This window comes from Camelina sativa, chromosome 10 (genome assembly GCF_000633955.1).
Source record: "Camelina sativa cultivar DH55 chromosome 10, Cs, whole genome shotgun sequence".
Lineage (NCBI taxonomy): Eukaryota > Viridiplantae > Streptophyta > Magnoliopsida > Brassicales > Brassicaceae > Camelina > Camelina sativa.
In genome coordinates, this window is record NC_025694.1 from 8,450,016 (window position 1) to 8,473,447 (window position 23,432).

General features: G+C 34.0%; 5 protein-coding genes across 8 annotated transcripts; 1 reads left to right on the forward strand and 4 right to left on the reverse strand.

Moving 5' to 3' along the window:
• Positions 1,405-3,244, forward strand: LOC104717967 (RING-H2 finger protein ATL80). 2 transcript variants are annotated; one of them, XM_010435607.2, is made up of 5 exons: positions 1,405-1,630; positions 2,192-2,295; positions 2,380-2,662; positions 2,756-2,865; positions 2,958-3,244. In XM_010435607.2, the coding sequence occupies exons 2-5, from the start codon at positions 2,260-2,262 to the stop codon at positions 2,979-2,981; spliced, it is 453 nt and encodes a 150-aa protein (XP_010433909.1). In that variant the 5' UTR covers positions 1,405-1,630; positions 2,192-2,259; the 3' UTR covers positions 2,982-3,244. The 2 variants fall into 2 exon arrangements, with proteins under 2 accessions (XP_010433909.1, XP_019086565.1); XM_019231020.1 differs by lacking the exon at positions 1,405-1,630 and having other exon boundaries at positions 1,772-2,295.
• LOC104717966 lies at positions 3,262-8,023 on the reverse strand. 2 transcript variants are annotated; one of them, XM_010435603.2, is made up of 3 exons: positions 7,768-8,023; positions 7,251-7,364; positions 3,262-6,454 (listed from the first exon to the last, which is right to left on the reverse strand). In XM_010435603.2, exon 3 carries the CDS (start codon positions 6,377-6,379, stop codon positions 3,455-3,457), a length of 2,925 nt encoding a protein of 974 aa, XP_010433905.1. In that variant the 5' UTR covers positions 6,380-6,454; positions 7,251-7,364; positions 7,768-8,023; the 3' UTR covers positions 3,262-3,454. The 2 variants fall into 2 exon arrangements, with proteins under 2 accessions (XP_010433905.1, XP_010433907.1); XM_010435605.2 differs by lacking the exons at positions 7,251-7,364; positions 7,768-8,023 and adding an exon at positions 6,683-6,771.
• On the reverse strand, positions 12,899-15,855 carry LOC104717968 (short-chain dehydrogenase TIC 32, chloroplastic). The gene is made up of 8 exons (XM_010435608.2): positions 15,270-15,855; positions 14,327-14,558; positions 14,167-14,246; positions 13,914-14,067; positions 13,757-13,835; positions 13,578-13,665; positions 13,418-13,464; positions 12,899-13,243 (listed from the first exon to the last, which is right to left on the reverse strand). Exons 1-8 carry the CDS (start codon positions 15,373-15,375, stop codon positions 13,061-13,063), a joined length of 969 nt encoding a protein of 322 aa, XP_010433910.1. The 5' UTR covers positions 15,376-15,855; the 3' UTR covers positions 12,899-13,060.
• Positions 17,551-20,581, reverse strand: LOC104717970 (endoglucanase 20-like). The gene is made up of 8 exons (XM_010435611.1): positions 19,798-20,581; positions 19,417-19,629; positions 19,018-19,218; positions 18,842-18,919; positions 18,579-18,731; positions 18,373-18,481; positions 18,098-18,264; positions 17,551-18,017 (listed from the first exon to the last, which is right to left on the reverse strand). Exons 1-8 carry the CDS (start codon positions 19,987-19,989, stop codon positions 17,691-17,693), a joined length of 1,440 nt encoding a protein of 479 aa, XP_010433913.1. The 5' UTR covers positions 19,990-20,581; the 3' UTR covers positions 17,551-17,690.
• Positions 20,678-22,616, reverse strand: LOC104717969 (tetraspanin-5). Of its 2 annotated transcripts, XM_010435609.2 has the most exons (4): positions 22,004-22,616; positions 21,565-21,884; positions 21,431-21,457; positions 20,678-20,941 (listed from the first exon to the last, which is right to left on the reverse strand). In XM_010435609.2, exons 1-4 carry the CDS (start codon positions 22,493-22,495, stop codon positions 20,902-20,904), a joined length of 879 nt encoding a protein of 292 aa, XP_010433911.1. In that variant the 5' UTR covers positions 22,496-22,616; the 3' UTR covers positions 20,678-20,901. The 2 variants fall into 2 exon arrangements, with proteins under 2 accessions (XP_010433911.1, XP_010433912.1); XM_010435610.2 differs by lacking the exon at positions 20,678-20,941 and having other exon boundaries at positions 21,288-21,457; positions 22,004-22,495.

Sequence of the window (23,432 nt, forward strand, 5' to 3'; positions counted from 1 at the left end):
CTAGAGAACCCAAACCTTAAAAAAATTTCTAAAAATTAATTTAACATATTGTAATTGTGTTAAAAAGGATAAAAATGAAAATGTTCATATGTTAAAAGTAAATATTGTGAATTTTTTTTTGTTGTTGTTTATATGTTAATTCAATATCTAAAGATATTTTTAAATATATCCTAAATGTAATATAGAGAACCCAAACCTTAAAAAAAATTCTAAAAATTAATTTAACATATTGTAATTATGTAAAAGAGAGTAAAAATGAAAATGTTCATATGTTAAAAGTAAATATTGTTAATTTTTTGTTGTTTATATGTTATTTTGAGTATGTAAATTTTAAAGTGAAGAGTGTATAATTTTTTATATAACATTTACCATGCAAAATTTAGAGTAAATAGTCATATACTCAATATTTTGCATATTATTTTCTAATGAAAGTAGTTGAATTTGATTTTATTGATTTTGTAGTAATTAAATAATCTGATTATGGGAGATATATATATATATATATATATCTTGAAAATAATTATAAATTGTTGTTATATCTTGAAAATCATTATAAATGATTTTATATCTTGAATATTATTATAAATGATTTTATATCTTGAATATTATTATAAATGATTTTTTTTTATCTTGAAAATAATTATAAATGATATTTATTTAACTATTTACTTTAGCTTGAAAAATAAAAAGTAATTAATTATAAGATTGAATATATTAGAGATATATAAACAAAATATTTGGATATTGAATAAAAATTTTCTTTTAATCATGAAAACCCATAAATAATTTACTATAATAACTTTTTTTTTAATTTAGAATTTTTTTTTAAGTGTTGGTCAACGCCGGAGTCAACGTTGGTCTTCGCCGGAGTCAACATCGGTCTTTGCCGAAGTCAATTGACCGGTATAATGAATTATATGTCTATGATGTTAACCGCATAACGTTATATAGTTCATGCATGTGGTCATGTAATACATATATTTTATGTAGTTAAGTATACAATAGTATATTTGGCATGTGTGACCATGTATTCACCAATAGTTCTTGTAGCTAACCGTTTTTTTTCCTTTAATAAATCATATCCAATTTTTTTTACTAATTATTTACAAAAGTATTTTTCCTGGTTTATTAATATTTTGCTAATTTAATTCTCATAAAAGATAAATATGAATCATAACTTTAAGATTTAAGATTATCCCTTAAACAACAAAGGTGATTATACAATCATTTAATTTAAAATTTTCTTAAATAGCTATAAAGTACCTATATATGCTTATTATTACAAACATCCCATAAAATAATAACCATTGGTGGTCAAATCATGAAATCCTTATAGATTAAAAGGAGGAAATATTTTAAAAAATCTGGGGAGTTTCCTTGTACGATATGGTTTGTGATTTATGAATATAAAATACACAAAAAAAAAGTTTGATTAACAAACCAAAAATAACAATTTAGAGTAATTGTGATTCCCTTGATTTTATCTCTCTCTCTCTCTCTCTCTGATAAAGTCGCCTCTTTCGTCGCAGCTTAGTCTTCGCCATCAGAAAATTCTCGCATGATTTTTTTTTAATTCAACACAAAACCTCAAGAGCTTCCAAAGATCATAGCTTTTTTTCTCTGTTTTGGGGTAATTATTCATATTTTCCCCTTTTCATCTTCTTCTTCTCTCCGTTACAAAAGTCACTTTATTTTTTTTGTTTCGTAGGATCACGAACTCTGTTCGTTTGCTTCTTCTCTTCTGTTTTGGTTTGTTATGTTTGGTCTTTCTGAGGAAATAGCTTCTTTTTTTCTTTTCTTTTTTTTTTGGTTCTGTTTCAACCCACTTGTTTAGTTTCTTGATTCTTCTGTCTTCTATTTTTAAATCACTCTGTTTCCTGTTCTTTGTCTACTAGGGTTTGGGTTGTAAAATTTGTAACTGTAGTATCTCTGTTTTGGTAAACCTAGTTTGGGGTTTAATATACTGTTGTGTTGAATCAAGCTATTTGATTTTTTTTTTTTTTTTAAATAAGCTCAAAGTGTTCTTAGGATCATATACTTTTTAGGGGTTTGAGTGTATTTGAAGTAGATACTCACATATACGCTATCCCTTTGTTGTATAGATTAAAGTGGTTTGGTGTTTGAGTTTGGTTTTTTCAGTTACAAATTATGATCACAAAGCTGGAGTTTTATAAAATTTTGTCAATTTCAGGTGTCTTGAGCTGCCATACACTCACTGATCTTCAAACTGTCTCGAAAACTTTATAATACTAAAGATCAATGGGTTGTTGTTGTTGTCTACCGAGTATACCCGAAGTAGAGCTTCTTTTTCTTCTTTCTTGTTAAAAGAACACAAATGAAAGGTTTTGTGTTTTCTTATGTTTTGATTGTTGTCTGCAGAACTCTAGAACTATAGATGAGCATGTTCCCTTATCTCTTGCGCCGCCTTCCTCTCTCTCTAATACATACACTTCACCGCTTTCTCCGCCTATACCTCTAGCCTTCTCGAATAGAAATCTTCAAACTACGCCACAGAAATTACCAATAGTTCAGAGCAATTCGAGCGGAGTAGCCCCTGGAATCACACAGGTTGTTCCAGAGAAGCAAACTTGGCCTGTTGATGATTTTGATCTAAAGAAAAAGGATCGAGAAACAATCGATGAGTGTCCAATTTGCTTAGAAGGTATATTTTTTTTTTTTTATCATTCGAAGTTACTTACTAAAAAGTTACCTTTAGGTAAATATCTTTGTTCATTTTGTTTTTGTTTGTTTGCAGAATATGATATTGAAAACCCGAAACTGCTCACTAAATGTGGCCACGATTTTCACCTCGCATGCATTCTTGATTGGATGGAAAGAAGCGAGGCGTGTCCTGTTTGCGACAAGGTTTGTAAAACATTTAAAACCGCCCTTTTCATGTACAGTTTCGACTACCCGAGTCACTTAAAGAGTCTTGTATTTTTTGTATTCTTCCACAGGAATTGATACTCCCTGAATCATAATCAGAGAGCACGGAACAACAAGTGCGACAAAATGGTACAAAAGATTTGATTAAACTTGCATCATTAGGAGTTAGCTTGGTGGTATGATGAACATTCATTGTTGCTCTTGCAACATTATTCACAAGCTTTGTGTTCTTTTTATTGCTTTTTTCTTCTTTATGTAGAAATTATATTTTGATTGTTTGATATTCTTTGAAAAAACTCTATATTCACGAGTTTTGTCCTCAACCTGAATTACTTCAAAGGAAAAAGTTAAAAGTGCAGTTTGAGAATGAGCCTGTTAAAATTCAGAGCTTTTACTGTGTAAACAAAAAAAGGATTCTCTGACAAATTTCTTACTTAACAGCTTTTTTATTACTAGATTCTTCTGTATAAATCTAACTCTTATGGCTAAAAATAATGATAATAAAAAAGAACCAAGAAACTCTCTAACCTTTTTTTTAACTTTTACAACAAGAAAGTCCTAAATTCTATTACGGTGAAGTGTTATGAATCTGATGAACATTGGATAAAAGCCTCGTTAACTTACTCAATGTCTCTCTAGCCGACACTGTCCCAGGATGATCTTCTCCTGAGATTGATGTCCTTATGAAGATCGCTTTTCTGATCAAATCATCAGCAAAACCGAACTGACCGCCTCGTAACATCAGCTTAGACCGAGTCTCTAGCACGGTGGCTCGAGCCAGAGCTAGTTCTTCCCATAGAATAGGGTTTAGCTGTGCGCTTGTCTGAACTGGTCTCCAGCAAAGTGACTTGTCTAGCCACTTCTCCACCGGTGTCACTAGCGTTTGGTCAGCCGCTTCAAGAGCGTTTGTGCAGACCCTGAGTAGCTCAACAGCTGCGCTGCACCGTGAAAACGTTATGAACGTTCTGATCGCTAGAGGCAAGATTACTTGCTTCACAAGAATCAGCAGCTCTGTTATCTTTAACTGAATAGTCGGAGCTTCGTTGCTGAAACCAAACAGTAAGAAACAAACCGCCCAGATCTGTTCTGCTGTTTCAACCGTCGAGCCGCGGCTTATCACTGCCTGAACCATTGCTGGCGCATTCTCGTTGACCAGTACACGATTCCTTGCATAGAGTTTCACTAGCTCGTGGATTTGTATAAACCCTAGCTTGACGCTGCTGGTTCGTGCAATGTTGAACCTAAGTAGCATAGAAGCAGCTTCAGTGCCTGATCGCTTAGAGTTGGAAGACGTAAAACCGCAGCTTATAGCGCGTCTTAGTCTTCTCCACATCCGCTTCGGACCTCTGTGCTTCTCAGGGAGTTTATGAGCAGCCAAAGCTAATAAAGAAGCTGGAACCGGTGCAGGAGCTAACCAGCCACTAGCCACAACCATTCTTGTAGCCAAACTTCTCGGTCCATCCGCATGATCAAAGATCGAAAAACACACTTCAAACAGCTGCAACAGAAACCCGTTTCTTCTCAACAAAGTCCCATCCCGGCCACTACATATCATCTCTCTTAAAGGCATTCTATTTATAGTATCAAGAAGCCGGCTAGGGTTTATAGGAAGCTCAGACAATATAGCTCCCACAACAGCTAATCCCAACGTTAACCTTCCAAGTTTCTCTTCAATCGTTCTCAATGCATCCATTTCCGAAACAGGATAGTCTTTCACATTCCCCTGCATTAACGACATAGCTTCAGCACCAGAGAGGTAAGAGAGTTTCAACGGCTCCATATTCATAACTTGAGAGAGTCTCGTAGATATCAAGATATGAGTCCCGCCTCCAAACCGAGGAAGAAGATCCATCACAAGCTTCGAGTCCCACCAGTCTTTTTCACTCTCCAAGTTATCAATCACCACCAAGAATGGTATATTCCTCATCAGCTCTTTTCTAATCTTGGACACCGCAGCATCTTCTTGCTCCTCGAAACTCTTCATCCGCGTTTTATCCGAACCATTCTCTATCCCAATATCAACTTCCAAATACTGATAAAGATTCAGATAGTTATGTCTTATGTAACGGCTCTCACCACCTATCCAAAGAACCATCTTATACCTTTGGTGATGTCTGTAAACAAATTCAAGAAGCAGCTCAGTTTTGCCAATCCCTGATTCACCCGAGACGCAAGCAACACCTTTCCCGTAAACAACCTTCATCGACCGTTTCCTCCTCGTGCTCCTCCCTACTTTAACTTGATTCCTTAAAGGCAGCTCTGTACTTTGCATCTCAATCTCTTTCTCAGACTCTTTCCACACAACTTTCTCTTTCCCTTTCTTCCTTCGTTCTTCCGCTGAACCGCTTTTGTTCCACCCTAACGTCACATTCTTCTTCCTCCTACTCGGCCTCGCCTTTAACTCAAAGTAATCCCTTTCAGAATCTCCAGCAACGTCTCCAAACAAAACAAACTCTAACTCTGATAACTCCTTCTTCCTCCCAACAAAACTCTCGTTCCTCGGATACGGGAACTCCTCTTTCTCCGCTTTATCCCGCCATTTCGTTAACCTCTCCACTATACTTCTCCTCCCTAACCGCATTGCCAACAACGTAACCGCCCTGAAAACACAATCTCTCCAGTTACCTTCATGAGCTTCAAGCTTCCAATCATCAACCCGAGATAGCCCGTGAACCGCTTCTCTCCATTCTTTCTCAATCCCACCATACAAAACCCATAACTCCCCTCCATGTTTCTCCCACAAGTCACCTCTCTTCTCAACTATATCTCTCACAAGACAGTCTCCAGGAGACAGATCAAAGAAAACAGGAACCAGATTCTTCTTGTTTGCGAAAAACCGTAGCTCCTCGATCGTGTAAGGGTTCTTGAAAGCCTTTCTCGTTAGGATTATGACTCCGAACGATGCACCGTCCATGGCTCTTTCGACTATTCTCTGTTTCCTAGTACTCCTACATCTTCCTCTATCAGACATAAAACAACTCATCCCTTGAAACTCCAACTCAGCTCTAAGCCAATCAGCAAACCTAAGCAAAGAAGGCTTCTGACCGTGTAACCCTATAAACACATCACAACATCTCAACCTGTTATAAGAAACAGAAACAGAAGACGTCTGAGTATACGACGAAGAGTCTTCCCCTTGCCCTCTTCCATATCTAGAAGGAGTGCAAGAGATCACACTACTCGAAGCGATTCGATCAGCAGCTTCAAGATTCTGACACTGAGGATGAGGAGGTGGTGGTGATGCGGCGGCGGCTAAAAACCCGAGCTCCGGGTCTTGAAAGCCAGAGCTGGAGCTAAGAGGATCAAAGCTATCGCACTGAGCATCAGACCTAGTGGATTCAGAGAGTTCTTGATTGGGTTTAGGAGATCTTGGTGAGAAGAACGGAGACTGGTTAGCTGAGAAGAAAGCAGCTGATGAAGATGAAGACATGTTTCTACAAGGCTTTGTCGGATATTGTCCGAACCTAGAACTGTCGTCACCTCGAGAATCCATAACCACAAGTTTGCCTTAATTAACAATCTATCAAATCCCATAAATGTAGCCTATGAATAATCCATTGAAGCCAATCTGATTCAAGACAAGAAACAAAACAAAACAAAAAGAGTCAAAACAGAGGTGTTGAAAAGGAGAGATTTTTGGATTTTTCAAGATTTCAAGATTGAGCTAAAATGATTCAAGATTCAAGATTTAGACAGACAAGAACCCTAGAAAAAGGTTACACAGCTTTAGAATCAAATTTGGTAAGAAATGTAAGTTAACGGCAATGAAATCTTCTAGGGTATATATACTATATACCAAAAAGCTTGTTTCTTGAATAGTTGAAATGATGATATTTGAAAATCTTGAATAGTTAAAAAGGATAGTTTTTTTTTTTTAATCACAAATAAGGGAAAAATAGAAGAAATCATGATTTTTTTTTCTTTTAAGGAAAATNGGAGAGATTTTTGGATTTTTCAGATTTCAAGATTGAGCTAAAATGATTCAAGATTCAAGATTTAGACAGACAAGAACCCTAGAAAAAGGTTTACAAAGCTTTAGAATCAAATTTGGTAAGAAATGTAAGTTAACGGCAATGAAATCTTCTAGAGTATATATACCAAAAAGCTTGTTTCTTGAATAGTTGAAATGATGATTTTTTTTAAATCTTGAATAGTTAAAAAGGATAGTTTCTTTTCATAAATAAGGGAAAAATAGAAGGAATCATGATTTTTTCTTTTAAGGAAAATACTTGATTTTGAGGACATTGCAGATCTAAGCAGAAAGGGAAATAAAATAATCATAATATAAAAAAAAAAACTCTTAATTTTTAATAAAAATTAATATTTACATTTTCGTACAGAGGATTCAGATCTGAGAAACTTACATAGCTCGGCGTCTTCTTGAATAAACAACCATCACCAAGATCATCTCTAAGCAAACAACAAGAACTTCAGAAGATAAAGATACTTTAAGGGTTTAACAGAGCACTCACTATCTCCTGAAGAGAAGAAGAAGAAGAAGCTTAGCTCAATTAAAACGAGATTTTTTTTGTAAATTCAAGTAACAATCAATGAGAAAGGAGATGAAAGTGAGAGGTGTTTAAAAGAGAGAATAAGAAAGAAGAACACTAGAGAGCTTTCATTGAGTAGTCGAATGCATCGCCATTTACAGATAGACTTTGAAAAGGACTCTAATTTTTTTTAGGGGTTTAAAAAAATTTAAACAGGGGAGACAAAAAAAAAAAGTTTAGATTTTTATAATGTGAATATTCAAAAAACAATAAAGAAAAATTGAATTTTTGATTAGTACACAGAAGAGAACAAAACACAGAAGTGAAATTTATCTATAAAGACATGTTCAATTACCGCAACAAGTGAGAACACAATTAGATAGAGACTTACCAGTTTGAGTTTCAAACACTGAGAGACAGATATGATAAATAGTAAGGTCTCTTTTTTAAAAAAAAGTATCTAGAGAAAGTAAGTAATTTTAGAGGTCCTTATCCAATAAACAGAAACATGGGCACTGTCAAATCACAAAAACACACACACACTCTCTCTCTTTTTCTTTCTTTCAGAGAGATCTTTTTCTATTTTCTTGTAATGTTGTTGTTTCAAAAGGAGGAAGAGAAAGACAGAAGAGATTGGGTTGGGAGAAGTGAAAAAATTTAAAAGAATTGAAAACAAAAAAAAAAATTGAAAGAAGAGAAACCTAAACGAAAGAGAGATCAAGCTAGCAAGGTATGGCTTGTGGGCTCCATTTTTCACAAGTGATTTGTTCTTACAAAAAAGTTTTTTTTTTTTTTGTTTGCCTGTTTTTTCTTTACTACTGTCCTGAATCTGCTGATGAACAATGTTTCCTGATAAGAAAATTTTCATAAATTTAGTCTCTGGCTGGTTGGGGAGTTGAGAAAAAACAGAGGTTCTCATAGTCACGTCCCTGACTAGGATATGGGCGTCACTGTTCCTTTTCGTCTGCTCTGTTGTTTCATATATATCTTTCTTGAATAAAATAAAAATAATAAGAACTGAGCTATATAAAAACTCTTCATTACTAATTTACTATGATGTGATTTTTTTTTTACTACTAAGAAAAACACCAGTGATTCAATGACACGTCCAACGGATAGAGTAGAGTTTCAAAGAAAGCAAGGGGCCACATGACCTCTCCCATGACTCCAAAAGAATAGGTATCTCATCTTCTTCACTTGGATCATGAAAATGGGTTATCACTTATCGAGACCATCGCTCCTTAACACTTACCCTCCTACTTGTAAATGCTATTGTATGGGGGGTGTGGATGTCATTCGACCATGTCACGCTGCTCTCAAAAGATGTGACGCACCACATACACTATCTCGATCATATATGCAACAACGAACTATTGCATTTGAGTCGCATATACCGAAAACACCTTACAAGACTGTAGAATAAAAAAAAAAAAAAAAACTGTAGAGTAGTTGCGCTTACATCCATAGCTAGCTAGGAACAACCATATCTAACGATCCAGAAATCTAGTATAATTCTGTTTATTTATATATTTTAAGACAAAATTTTATAAGAATGTATGTGCGCAAATTAGTTTAGAACCGCGATTATGGAATTTCGTAAAATGTTTTAATTTTATTGGTTGTTAAGTTTCTTACCCTTCGTAGATATATGTTATTGTTACCTTTTGTTGAATTTGTTTCATCTAATCCTATATATAGTTGAAGGATGCTCTGTAGAACTTGACACGTTAACATGTCCTATATACTATTTCTATTATTTTAAATTAAACAATTAAACCATGCGTTAACTCTCCCCTGCTTATATAAGGACTTGATATATGACTTGTTAATTTCATATATAAATAAAGTATTTAAATGTAGTTGTACTAAATTTTATAAAAATATACATAAACACTAAATCAATGGAAATTTAATTTCATTAAAGTATAAACATTAAATAATATGCTATTCGAATTTATTTCATCTTTTTGTATTCAATACTGTATTCATCATTTTTTATTAATTGCATATAATGTATAACTAAACTATTTAAATTTAATTATATTAAAATCTATAGAAGTATGCATAAATACTAAACATAGTACTTTTAATAGGATATTTTTACTTTTTTTTGGCTTGTTATTATTATAAATATTATATATGGCCTATTTTCCAAGAGTTTGTATAGTGTCTTCTTTTGCACCTTGTAATTTGAAAATACCATAAGAAAATAAAAATATACTCTAGCCATGTTTTGGCTTCATACACACATTTATGCGACACTTCACGTCCGATTGGACAAGAAACCAACGTTGTTGTTTACCAATATTTCAATAGTATGATTGTATATTTGTATCCAGAGTTGTTGACAGTATGATTTAAATTACAAAAAAAAAAAAAAACGTTGTAAGTTGTAACGTGCAAGTTGTAGACCGTAGACGAAAAGCCGTGACGTAGATAAATCGTTGCATGGATTAATTATCCATTAGAAATGGAATATATGGTAGGTCTTCTTCGAAAATAACAATATGAAATTAAATATATAGATAAATGTATATTGTATTTTGTATGCTGAACCTTGCAAGTTGCAAAGTTCTATTATACAATAAACAATATGTATTTGGCTTTTGATAATTTATTTGTTAATTTGCCTACTAACGGTCGGGTCAATTCAAATAGATTGATCACACGTTCTGAATAATGGCACGATAATATTGAAACTGTACTTGCTTATGTGCAATTTACTATTCGGATGATCTTAACTTTAATTTAGACTAATTTAAGCGCATTAAAAACGAAGGTGGAAATAAAACGATATATATACTATAGGCTTCGTTATTTTTGTCATTCGGATGTAGTTCCTGAAAAGGTGCGAAAAATACATTACGTTTTTTCGTAATAACATAAACAACCATGATGGGTAAAACTTGCTATACAGTCGTAGGCCATATTTCAAAATCTTCCTTTATTGTAGTTTTAGCCATTGTAAACATTTTCAATGGTCGTAATTAATTAAAACATGGGTTTTTTCACAATTCACATATCTTGTAATTAGCCTGGATTTTGCAACAAACTCATCTAAATCAGTTAACAAATTTATTATATTAAACAATTCAAAATTTGGTGCGTAATTTAGTATTAGTCGTGTTCACGACCAATGCTTTTGTGGCGGTCAACGATTGAAGACGTAGACCTTCCCATGAACGCATGTTTAATTATCTGTTGTTCCAAGCAATAATTGAAATCTAAAATTAAATAAACACTAAATTATGTGTAGGATATATCCATGCATGTAATGTAACAATGTAATCAAGGAAGATTTATGAAATTTTGTACATTTTAAAGTATTGTGGAAATATGACTTTTTCAAGAGATTTAACTAATTCTATTTCTACCTAACTCAAAGATTTGATAAGCTTAAGATGGGTTTAAGTAATTAAGAAAGAAATCGTTAATAATAAGAAGACAATGGTCTTGTGTTTGATACCAAAGGGTTTTTATGGGGGTAAGTAAACAATACAACTCTCAATGATATGTGTTGTTTTTATGGTACACCGAATGATGTTCGATGTTTCTGTGGTTGCTTCCAAAGGTCAGTCCAAAAGACAGTTTTGTTTGTACGTGCCCACGTGTCCTCACGTGATGTCAATGCACGGTCCTGATGGCTGGCCTCATCACTTCCTTTTCACACGTTTCCATCCTCGGCTCTATATTAACCGCGTCTCCAACACTCGAAACTGTTTTTTTTAATCTTTTACTTTTGAGGGATACTATTTAACCTTTTTGGCAGAAAATGGTCTAATTCTGAGCTCAAGTACTGGATGAATGAATTATAGACACATTTTAATTCCAGAAATTATGACAACTTTATATATATATATAGAAAGTGCTAAGTAGTATGCATGAGAATCGAAGTGTCACATTACGGACAAGAGCAATTATTAAAGTTAAATGTATGCAGTGCAGAAGAATACAAAGAAAGCGTCCAATCTGTACATGTACTACAACATGATTGACTTTTTGGTAATGATATAATATATATTAAAAAAAAATGAATATGTAATTCAATTTTACTACGATTAAATTACATTTGTAGTACCACGGATTAGTATGGCATAAAGTAAAACAAAGGTGTGAACTAAAAACCTTTTTCTAAGTGCTTTGGTGGCTGCTCAGAGAAGAGTTCAGAAACATTTACCATTCTCTCATTATTAGTCCACACACCCGCAACCCATTCATATATGATTGTGATATCTGTTATTTATTATTAAGAGTTTGTTTTTATTTTCTTTCAAATCGAATGTAAAGAGATGCAAGGTTGCTTCATGTTTCAATATTACAAACATATTTGATTGGATTGGATGGTTTGGCATTTAATTGTTTCGTTTGTTTTGTTGTTGACAATTTCAGTACTTTCGTTGCTCACCACCAATATTATTTGTCACTGTGTTATCAACAAACAGTGAAATGAATAAACCTTTATATCGTATAAGAGTAATTCCTATATAGGCTCAAACACTTCTTGACGAGTAATTCCTAACTCGATCAATTTCAGTTTCAACACAATTGTAACCCAAAAAAAAAAAGTACAGTAGATTGCGTTGTTGCATAATGAATTAATAGTAGAAAGTACGCATGCAAAATTAGAACTATAGTTTATATATTGGGGGTAAAGTTTGAAGTACCACGTCCAATATACACGATATGTCGATATCTCATATGGAACATGTGATATTGCAGCAAACAGTTTGTACATACAATCGATATGATTGTCCACACCACAGTATACACAGTTTAACTATGTCTACAGTTACAACTACGAAGTTTCATACCTAGACCATGATTAATTTTATAGGTACCATAGAAAGTTAAACTAGTGTTGTTCTCGTCGCCGATGCTCAAACTTGAAACCTTTCCAACTCTCTTCCTTTGGTTAGCCACATAGTTAGCCACGCTGGTTGAGTAGAGAGATACCAACATGATTCTTTTAGTTATGTTTTGACACCATTTAAACATACGAATTCATAAATCTTACATCAAATTTTGTTCTCGTTAAATTTTTTAAAAAGTAAATTAAAATGTATATAGTGCATGTCAGCATATGCATATCATTGGAACATGGGTTGGACCAAAATCAAATAAATAGAAAGGAAAAAAAAAATGACATCTAACGACCGACAATTATATATAGAGGGCGTGAAAAGAATTAAATACAGAGCCTCTCTAGTTAAGCTCTCTTCCATTTTAAATAACAAGACTCCATATCGACAAAGTGCACGTTATGCTCCAAAGTCCAATCACAAAGATTAATTAATTAGTTAAATCTTCCTAAGAAACCATTAATAAAGTGAATTTTAAACTAAACTTGTTATCATTGTTTTTCATTTCCTGACTTTCACTTTAATAATACATTGACAGTATTGTCTCCTCCTGTTTGAATTCAAAAGTTGTCTTTATAATCTTCTGAGAATAAAAATTACAGATCTTCTCACATTATTTTCTTGAAGTCTCTCTGTGCCCTACACCGAGAACCAAGCCGGTCATAACCAGAACTAAACCATCTGTTTTTGCATAATTGAAATGTTTTAGATTTGTTATACATTTATTTCATTTGTGACATAGGCTGAAAGTAAGTATCAGTTCAATAGAGACAATGAAATGTAGAAGCCACTGTAGTAAAGGTTCACTGAACATCTATTTGCTTTTCAAGAACTACTTTCTCCTAATTGAGAACCGGTAAGCTTAGTGCTGAAATCCCAAACTTTCTTGGCCAGTTCTGAATCTTTGGCAAGTGGTAATGGTTTAGCAATGTTGCTATCTGCGAAGTATTCCCCTGTAACTCCTGCAACCTGAGGATTCAATGCCACATAGCAAGTTGTTGCCGCCCCCTACAAAGTCAGATATTCAACAATGATTAGATAAACCAGATAAACAACAAACCAAGACAGCCCTTAAAGCTACACTGGTGGTATATCATTAACTTCTCTCCTGGAGAAACTTAGTGACCAGTTTGTAACTGATCCTTTGGTTATCAGTGTGAGGTTTAGAGATTAGAAGCATACCTGTGGAACAGTCTTGAGCATATATTTAGCCACTACACCAACAGCTCCTGCATCAAGCCAGTGACAAAGAGGATCAAATGAAAATCAAAGTATCTATATGCGTTTCTTTATATGTGTGTAACCTTATCAAGAATGGAGTGATGAGAGAAAAAAATGTTACCAGCCAAATAGCTGTTGAAGTAGCGCCCGAGATTTGTCATAATGGCTCCTGGATGAAGTGAATTTGCTGTTATATTGACTCCATCGTCCTGTTTTTATCCACACCAGATTTCAATCAAGATAACAACTGAAACATAGATTCTTGATTCAATAGATATACTTGTTACTTATGGTAGTTACCTTCAGTTGCTTTGCAAGCTCGTTGGCATGTAAAACATTGCAGAGTTTAGACTGTCCATACGCTCGCATACTACTGTAACTGCAGTAGAGACCAAACCAGGGAAGAATTATAGAGATTTTAAAGAAAAAGACTATTGTTTGGTTCACCATTTAGTACCTTGACTTGTCGTTGATCTTATCAAAGCGGACTCCTCCAGGGTACGAGAACCTATGAGCATCTGATGATAAGTTAACAATCCTTCCTTCTCGTTTGCTTTCACGTGATGTGGTCTTCATTGTATCTAGCAGAAGCTTGGTCAGCAGAAAATGACCTGAAAATATAATTGGATCACAACATCCATCGCACTGTTAAAGAGAGTAACTTAAGTTTAGGACAAGGCCATAACGTTGGTTTGATTATCATAACTCACCTAAATGGTTGGTTGCGAGTTGCAGCTCTATGTTGTCTTTAGAGAGCATAAAGGGACATGCCATAATCCCCGCATTGTTTCTTACAAAATTGAGACAATTCAAAACATTAACCATCAGATACTCCCAAATACATGAACCATGGCATTTGAATAAGCTTACATCAAGAGGTTGAGTGGAAGACCAGCAGATTTGTACTCAGATGCAAATTTCCTGACAGAGTCCATTGAGCTGAGATCTAACTCCATGACATCGAGTTTAGCACCAGGGACTTGATTGACAATATCTTCCTTAACTTTAGCACCAGAGCCAGTGTTCCTCACTGCCATAACCACATGCACACCACGCAGTGCAAGAACACGTGCGGTTTCTACACCTATACCACTTGATGCTCCTGAAAACAATGTAACACAAACTTGAGGAACAATAAAAATCAAGAAAACTCAATGCAGGCTAGACCACTTTCTTAAGTTGTATCAACCAATGGAAGACTGATACAAATAATGAAAAAAGACTTCAAATCAAGGACCAAAAAATGGCTCAATCGATGCTAGTCTAAACTTCAACAGCCTATAACTCAATTGTTCAACTCAAGGATTCCATTGTTCTTGAGTCAAACCCTTTTAATTATAATAAAAATACTGAAACGATTTCTACAAGCACATCATCTTCTTGGCCAAAAAGTATATAAATTGGTCACAAACTAAAATCAGCTGAAACAGAGACAAGTTCAAGCACATGTAATTTGCGGATCTGAAGTAATCTTCCCTTTTTAGGCAAATGGTCCCAAACATGTTTAAATTCACCAAACAAAGAAACAATCCAATTCTATAAAAAAATCTCTTGAGCAAAAAAGTTTGTGAGCACAAAGGTTGTTACTTTTATTGACAAAACAAAAGAGACAGCTTTCGAAACAACAAACAACAGTGAAGACATCCATATTTATAAGGGTTGACCAATTAAAGTCAAATCTCTTGTCTTACAGGTGAAATCAATTCAGAGATGACCCCAAAATAGGAGAAAATTGTAGAAAAGTCTGAAACTTTAAACAAACCCAAGTTGAGAAAGAGCTAAGAAAGTTATATGATAAGAGAAGAGAAGAAACCTGTGACTATGGCAGTGAGACCAGTCCCATCAACACCAAGTGTGACTTCTTCTGCAGTGGAACGAGATGAGAATCCAGATGCTCCTTTTGATCCAAAAAACCACATCTTTTTTGTTTTTTCCTTTCTGGAGAAGATGATGATGAGGGAGAACGAAAGAAGAAAAGATTACACTGTGAGAATTGTTTAGCGTTTGTCTTCTTCTTTGAGTGGTTGAGCGATTACGCTTTTAAATTCTTATTTTATAACTTTAATCAATGTGACCGAAATGTTATTACTTTAAAGAAAAAAAATAAAGTGATTACGAGACAATCCCACTCGTGGCGGAGATTGGATCTGCAAAAGTCAAAAGTTAGCTTTTAAGAACTTTTGTGACTAATATGCCTCCGATGATACAAGACGTTGTCGCTACTACGATGGGAGCTTTAGCGAACGCCACCAAGATGACTAGGCTTAAACAGAACCATCTTGGCGTGAAAACAAAACAATTGAACAAAGGGAAATAGGAGAGGCCGCGCGAACGCAGGCCTCCACAACCGCAGGATCTTCCTCTTGGGAAGACCTTAAACTACCTTCCTTAAAGTGCAATGGAAGTCAATAGCTTAGGCCACACACCTTCTACGGATCAACCTTCGCGTTTTTTTATACTACGAAGCAGATGTCTCCCATTGTGAAACTTCTCGATGTGGGATAAGCACAAAGGGTGTCAATGGTTTGATTTAGTTTTAACCCTAGTTTTATTTCTTGATGGGCCTTAATGACTGTATTCTGGCCCATATTAACCCCACTTAACCGTAGTTTTAAGTTGTATAGTCGTATAAAAATCTTAACTCTTAACTATTCAGACTCCTAGAGAGATATTTAGCCATAAAATATAGAATGGACTGAACTCTAACCAAACCCATGATCATCACGAACAAAAACTGATGGGATTGCCAAAACATTATTTTGAACTGTTCAATGAAAAACACCACATTTACATGTTGTAAACGAACAATTGACCAGAAACATGTAGATCAATACAGATCTTCTTTCGTTAACGACCCAATAAATATTTGCAATTAAATACTGTAGTCTTCATTATAGTTAAGTTATAAAACGAGGAGTTCCACAATTTAAGGTTTTTTTTTCAAAAATACCATACTTATTTTTTTTTTAAAATACCACAAAAGTTTTATTTTACAAAAATACCACTAACATAAAAAAAATTTGATTTTTTATTAAATAGATTTTTTTTTTATAGGTTTGGGTTGACAAACGTAGATTTAGGGTATATTAGGTAGGGTTTAATTTTTATGATATAGAGATTAATCTATACTAGTATTTTGCAGCAAATTTTGCTCAAAAATACTTTTTTGGAACGTTTTTGCATTTAATGTCATTTAATGCTTATATTCATATATAAACAAGTTTAGTTAATTCTCTCTACTATCCTTATAACCAAACAAAATTGAAATATTTTAAATATTCATATATATAATATTCTATAATTAATATAGATATTTAGAAGATTTATTCCATATTAAAAAAATTATTCTCCTATCATCTTTTTTGATTTTAAATTTTAAATGTAGTGAATCATCATATAATACATAAACTTAATAAAATGTGTATTTTTCCTGTATATGTTGTGATTTGAATTTTTTAAAACGAACATATATTACTCAATTAATATGAAAAGTGTGTTTCAACATACGTATATAGTAAATTTATTGTGTATAGTAAATTATAGAATTAAGAAGTTTATAATTTATAACTGATATATCTAAACTTAATAAAGGTATAAAATTATGAATATTTAAACATATTGAATTTTCAAAATAACACAAACGAGTTATATTACATGACATGTTATATATTGAATTGATAATATTAAAAAAATAAAATATCATTAATATGATACTCGATACAGGTTAAATCCTTATTTTACTATTTTAACAACACCAAAATAAAATATGTCGAATCAAACCAATTTAGTTAAGATTGTATCAAAAAATAATTGTTGTGCGGTATACCATGAATTATATACTAAATCACTAAAATTAACAAAATAGTATATATATATTATCAAAATTAGTATTAAAATAGTATGTAAATAAAAAAAATAAAAAACATAAAAAAAATTGCCCCGCGGTGTACCGCGGATCATAGTCTAGTTTTTAATATAAAAAGTTAGTTTAATTTTGTGTTATATTTGGGAAAAATACATTTTAGTATTATTTTTGGAAATAAACTAAAAATAAAAAAATACCATTTTAGAGGTATTTATAAAAAATTGACCTTATAAAATATAATGATATGTAAGTGTGTATAAATATATCTATATATGTTTAGAGCAAATGACACATCCCCTGATTAATTCTTCAAGTTTGAGTCTTCTTCGCTGATGTTTTGTTTCCCCACGACCAAGTTTAAACGTGAGTTTAACCGGAAGAACTGATCAGAGCAGCGACGGGGCCAATAAAGGCGGCATTGATGTAAGTTGTTGGTTCTGCGTGAGAGTAATCTGATCTTTTGTCGCTATACTGGTCGGATGAATTCGGACCGCCCACAATCGCGCCGGTATGCTCATTCGGGTTTGGTGTATCAGAATTGTAGTATGAAAACCCTCCATTGCAGTCGATTTTCTCCTGTTTAGATTGGATTGACGGTAATGATGAGCCTCTATGATGAGGTTGTGTAGGATACTTTGTCCCAAACCCGACCATGTAAGACATTGAAATTGGATTGTTTCCAAGGATATAATCCACCTGAATATTAAACCGGTTGGTTATTAAGAAAACGGAAATGGTTTAGAGAACCCGACTAGGTGGGGGTTAATCTATTTTACCTGTGATTTGGCGAAATTTTGAATTTGAGATGCGGTGAACTGGGTGGAACCACACTGAATTGAACTAACACCTGCTTGTGTTAGAGTTTTTGCGTAGTGGAACAAAACCGTTGTAGCTGTTGTAACATATTGTAAGTTGCTACTGTCTCTAATATACAAAATGCCACCTGAATATACCAAAAGTGCAAAAATATGTAACCATGAAAGCCAACATGAAAAAAAACTCTGAAAAAAAAAACAATTAACCGGTTATTTAGCTAACTAGTGAAAATCACCAGGAGTTGGTTTAATTTGTTGAGAGCTACTTCCGGGCATCAATGCGCAGACGAATGATTCAACATCGGTCTTAAATTTAGCCAAGTCATTTGCCCCGTTGTAAAACTCCTTAAAACAAAGAAACAACAAGAAAATTTAGAGATCAACTTCGTTAGTGTTATAGAATTTAGCAAAGTCAGTTATATAATAATTACAATAGACTAACCGAAGCGAGTAAAGCCTGAGCGCCGGCGAATTTGTTGTCCCAGCTGAATTCATTGACGGCTTGGCTCCAATCTTTGTTGCTTATAACATAATTTTTGTAACTCTGCTCTCCTGTTGCTTTGTATAGCCATGCCGCAGCCCATAATAATTCATCCTTTTTTTTACCCCAAAATATTTTGAAACAGTCTTGTTTAGTAAAATATATATATGAAAATATCAATAGTTTATCTATGTGTACCGGTTTAATTCGGTAGGTTTCATTACCTGGTAGCCTGAGTATGAGCAGTAAAAGGGGCAAGATGCTTGGTAAGAACCTCTGTACTTGTCAGCAAATTCAAACAGCTGCAAAAAAAGAAACAAAAAAGAAGTATAAATCATGATTGAATGTAATGATCATGTGTATAAGCTATTTTTAGGGAGTCTTAATGTGCATTACTTACGGTTTTCGCATGGTCTAGTAGCGTGGATGAATAAGTAGAATCGACCGATTTGAAAACAATTGAGGCTGCAGCAAGAGCGGCTGCGGCTTCACCGGCAGCTTCGGAACCCGGGGAAGAGGAAGAGATACTGTAGAGAGTTCTTGGTGTGTCCATATCTTCTGGCCTCTCCCAACAACTATGATCTGAATTCCCATCTCCTACCTTTTCATTATATCCATTATAAAACAAAACCAAAAATGTTATTCGAGTTTTGATCGTGAATTTGTTGGATAATAGAGAGCTATATATGTATGTAGTATATATGATAAGACATGTAGCATGAAATGAAATATAATTTGGATTTCTCTATAATGTGTAACATGTCGGCTTAGTTAATAATGTGTAAACCTTGGAGTTTACCTGTGTATATAGCATGGTGGGCGACGTGTGAGCGCGGAGAATAAAATCGGTTCCCCATTGGATAGCAGACCGGAGATAATCGAGCTGGTTAACGGAAGAAATCTCATTTTGGTATTCAATAGCAGCCCAACTCAACAAAGTTGTGGTAAATGACATTGGCCACACAAATTTTACATTGTCACCAGCATCGTAATATCCTCCAATCAGATTCACCTGGAAATTATAAAAACACACGAAAATTTGTTAAGAGATAGCATTATTAATGCAAAATTATTGATGTATAATAAGGTTCAATATATTTTTTTTGACAATCTATAAGGTTCAATATATTTCTGAAGACATATATACAAATAGAGATGTTTATGGTTAGAGCCGGTTTACATTAGCTGATGAACCGTCGGAGAGGGCAGAATCGCCTCGCCAAGTAGCCCGTTGGTTAGTCGGGAGTTTACCGGATCGTTGGCCTTCAAAGAACAAGATAGACTTGTTTAGTGCATCTCCATAGTCAAGTGCTTCCAAGCTTTCGAAAGCCAAGAACATCCCAACTAACATTATCACCAAGAGCTTGCCCATTATTAATTGTTTCTCTTTTGAAATGGCTTTTTAGTGTATCTAGATTTGGCTTGAAATGTGGTTCATGGGGGTATTTATACGTTTCACGTAATTTTAGGGTAATTTGGCTGCACTGTTAAGATGTTAACTCTAACAATAATTAAGTTTCGATGATTACGGAATCACAATCAATATTACGGTTTCATCATATAACAAGTTGTAGTTATTGACATATCAAATCGTATCATTTTTCCTAACCACCATACCAATTTTTTTCTCTTCTTTCTCTGAAGGTTTAGAAATTGTTATTTAATGTAAGGAGTTTTAATAACTTTCTTAAATAAGGCTTTTCTGGCTTGTTTAGCACAACAAAACGATATCGTATTAAATGTCTTTCTCTTTTTTTCTTCTTTTGTAACAAAAATATGTAAACAATATATATGTAAAACCTATATTTGTATATATGTATCAAGCCATAAATATGGAGGTGAACAAATGTTATCTTGTGAAAAAAAGATTGATCTAGAAAAAGAAAAAAAAAGCAATCTTGTGATTCTTATCTAAATTCTAAAAGTGTGAAAACACAAACTGTCATTTTTCGCATGAGAATATTGATTGACTGCGACAATATATGGAGATGCCATGCCGTAGAAATGACTATAAAATATTTCAGTACCCATTCTTCAAACGTCAATCTAAGATTTTGCCGTTAGTGTGTCATAAACTTATTTCAGTTATATTAGTTACTACATTATAATAAATTTGTTTGTTGTTCCTGCAAACATATTGCACAAATTTCTTGCGTGTTCAGTGTTCATAGTATATGTTATAGGGTTTGAAATGTAATAAAAAAGGAACTCCCACAAGGGATGGGCAGGATGTATGGCGAAGCATGTGACAAAGTTAATTTTATGTCCACCATTTTCATTCCGCCTAACGCAAATTCGTGTACGTTCCCGTGATGTTTTGTTGCCTAAAGCAAAAGGAAAAATGAAGTCCATATAACCAAAACATTAATTCAAATGAAAAACATATTAGTGCCTTATCATGGATCGAACTCGGTATCTGTAGACAAAATCCTCAACCACTACACTAAGCAGCTGCCCTGCACCTCAACATTAATAATGCCTTTTATGTGGGAGATCTTTTACCCTAGTCTAGTTACATGCTTTAATGGGCCTCCTCTATGACTATAAATATCTGAGCCGAAGAGATATTTTTATGTCCTATACTCGATCCCAAATAGAACCTAAAATGCTAGATCAAATAAAAGATTTAAATCTTGATTTCAGTTTCCTCAAATCTGACTCTCTTTCAACAACAACCAAAAGAAGATCGCAATTTCATTATCAAAACTTTAGGCTCTATACAAAATAATATTTATAGATTAATTAGAGGCCAAGAGCTAAACGCCTAAACCGCAAAATTCGTAAACCATTACATAAATATTTTTCACTAATACCTGTCTCTTCCATGCCACCATCTCGACCTACATTTCCCAAAAAAAAATGAAAAAAAAAAAAATAGCATTAAAAATGAAAAATCAACAATCATATATATACACTTATAAAAAATTCACTAATATAAAAATCTCACCAAGACTGTTCCCATCCGGGTCGAGATTTGGACATGCCGTAACGTCCGTAAGGGAAGCCGTAATGTTGAGGGCGCCTGGCGTTTTTGAACGCGCAGCAGCCAATGCAGTAAACAGCGATGAGAAAAACAACAACAATGACGTTCACTAGTGAGAGTTTGTGCCAATCTCGTCGTACGGTCTCTAACACGCCAGCTCTGCACGAGTCACAGTCATAACAGAGCACCGTCGCAGCGTTGTTCCACCGGTAACAATCAGGGTCTTGTTGTATCGGCGTGTCCGTGTTGTAAACGCACGACGTCGGTGGTTTGCAGCATCCAGACTGTTTCCAAATATTAGAATATTTCAATAACTCTTAACTAATATGTATTAGCACTAACTAAGTTTTAGGCTACTCTAGAATAAAATAGAGTAGAACTTTGATACTATTATAACAAGTACCTGAAGAGGAGATAAGTCCTTTTGGAGATAATCAAGAGGAGTCCAAAGAGCGAGCTTGGTACAAGTGACTGAGCCTAAGAGACAAGTCTTTATAGTAACCCAATAATTAGTATCTATCACTCTTGTCTTAAGCCAAGGGTGATATGATTCAAGCTTAAACTCTTTATAAATCCTACCATCCACACCCACACCACCACCATGGCTAGTCACTATGAATCCAAACAGGGTCAAACCCATGAGCGCGACTATGATGAAGACCATGAAGAAGAGGTACACCCACAAGACCCAAGCCACGTCACAACATGCACCGACTAGACCAGCTATTGATAAGACCAAGATAGCTAGGCCTAAGATCAAAAGTGGCTTCTGAAGAAAATGCTCGCATGTTGTCTTGCTCCTACCCATCCATAGAGCTGATCCTAATAGAACTATGGAGGAAATTAGTGTTAGGATGTTTAAGAACCCTAACACTGTATTGCTCATTCTGGTCATTTTTCTTATCACTCTTTTTTTGTTACTAGATGATTCTTTGAAGGTGTGTGTGTGTGAACTAAATGTTCTTGCTGGCTTGTCTCTCTCTATATGTATCTTAATGACATATGATTCAGCTACTTTATAGTATACTTGAGAATATTATACATTAAAAACAGTGTTGTTGATATACATTCACACGTTTGATTGCAATTCAAATCTTAGAGAAAACAAAAGAAAAAGAAATGAAATTATTCTCTTATCTTTTTATCTAATTTCTTGGTGTGCTTGCTACTTTTTATGTGATAATGTATGCGTCTTCACTTGCTTTAGTTTCATCACTTTTGAATTTTGTTGAGTGGATCACCTTTTTCTTTTAAATTTTAATACTATTTATTTATTTATTTCATCGTTTTGGATCTTTGAAACTTTGTATCATATCAATACAAAATGTTGGTTTAGAGTCTTTTTCGTAAAATGTGGGCTTTATGTTTTTGGTTGGAACTTGGCGATTAAGAAACCTCTTTCATTTGGTACTGATATCGATAAAGACGAGTCCATACTTCAGAAAGTGGGATGATCATAAACCAAAACTTCTTAACCATTAAGTAACTTTTCCCTGTCCAACCTTTTACATTACTTTTTGTTCTTGGATTAATCTTAGGCTTCATATATGTGGCCACAATAATTAAGAAACTTTGAACGATTAAGATAAAACTCTTAACCACTTATTATATATTTTGATCAACTACAACATCGTCATCTTTAACATTGATTGGTTTCAGAGTTTTCTTTTTGTATTGCAATATATTGCTAATCAACTTTTGTTTTTCTTGTCACAATCGACCTTTTGTTTTTCTTGATCCACTAGATCACTTTTGTTAATTTTTCTTGATTTCAAGGGTTATACTAGAAAGTGTAAGGTTCTCCAATAAAAGCAATAAACAACTGAACTGTG

Coding starts and splice junctions, on each gene's coding strand:
- LOC104717967 (XM_010435607.2), top strand. CDS start 2,260: ATGGGTTGTTGTTGTTGTCTACCGAGTATACCCGAA. Junction 2,663..2,755: donor GTGTCCAATTTGCTTAGAAG/GTATATTTTTTT, acceptor GTTTGTTTGCAG/AATATGATATTGAAAACCCG. Junction 2,866..2,957: donor CGTGTCCTGTTTGCGACAAG/GTTTGTAAAACA, acceptor ATTCTTCCACAG/GAATTGATACTCCCTGAATC.
- LOC104717970 (XM_010435611.1), bottom strand. CDS start 19,989: ATGGGCAAGCTCTTGGTGATAATGTTAGTTGGGATGTTCTTGGCTTTC. Junction 18,732..18,841: donor GCTCATACTCAGGCTACCAG/GTAATGAAACCT, acceptor GGTAAAAAAAAG/GATGAATTATTATGGGCTGC. Junction 18,482..18,578: donor CTCAGGCTTTACTCGCTTCG/GTTAGTCTATTG, acceptor CTTTGTTTTAAG/GAGTTTTACAACGGGGCAAA.
- LOC104717966 (XM_010435603.2), bottom strand. CDS start 6,379: ATGGATTCTCGAGGTGACGACAGTTCTAGGTTCGGACAATATCCGACA.
- LOC104717968 (XM_010435608.2), bottom strand. CDS start 15,375: ATGTGGTTTTTTGGATCAAAAGGAGCATCTGGATTCTCATCTCGTTCC. Junction 14,559..15,269: donor TCTCACTGCCATAGTCACAG/GTTTCTTCTCTT, acceptor CATTGTTTTCAG/GAGCATCAAGTGGTATAGGT. Junction 14,247..14,326: donor CTTCCACTCAACCTCTTGAT/GTAAGCTTATTC, acceptor CAATTTTGTAAG/AAACAATGCGGGGATTATGG.
- LOC104717969 (XM_010435609.2), bottom strand. CDS start 22,495: ATGACCAGAATGAGCAATACAGTGTTAGGGTTCTTAAACATCCTAACA. Junction 21,885..22,003: donor AGGACTTATCTCCTCTTCAG/GTACTTGTTATA, acceptor ATTTGGAAACAG/TCTGGATGCTGCAAACCACC. Junction 21,458..21,564: donor CCCGGATGGGAACAGTCTTG/GTGAGATTTTTA, acceptor TGGGAAATGTAG/GTCGAGATGGTGGCATGGAA.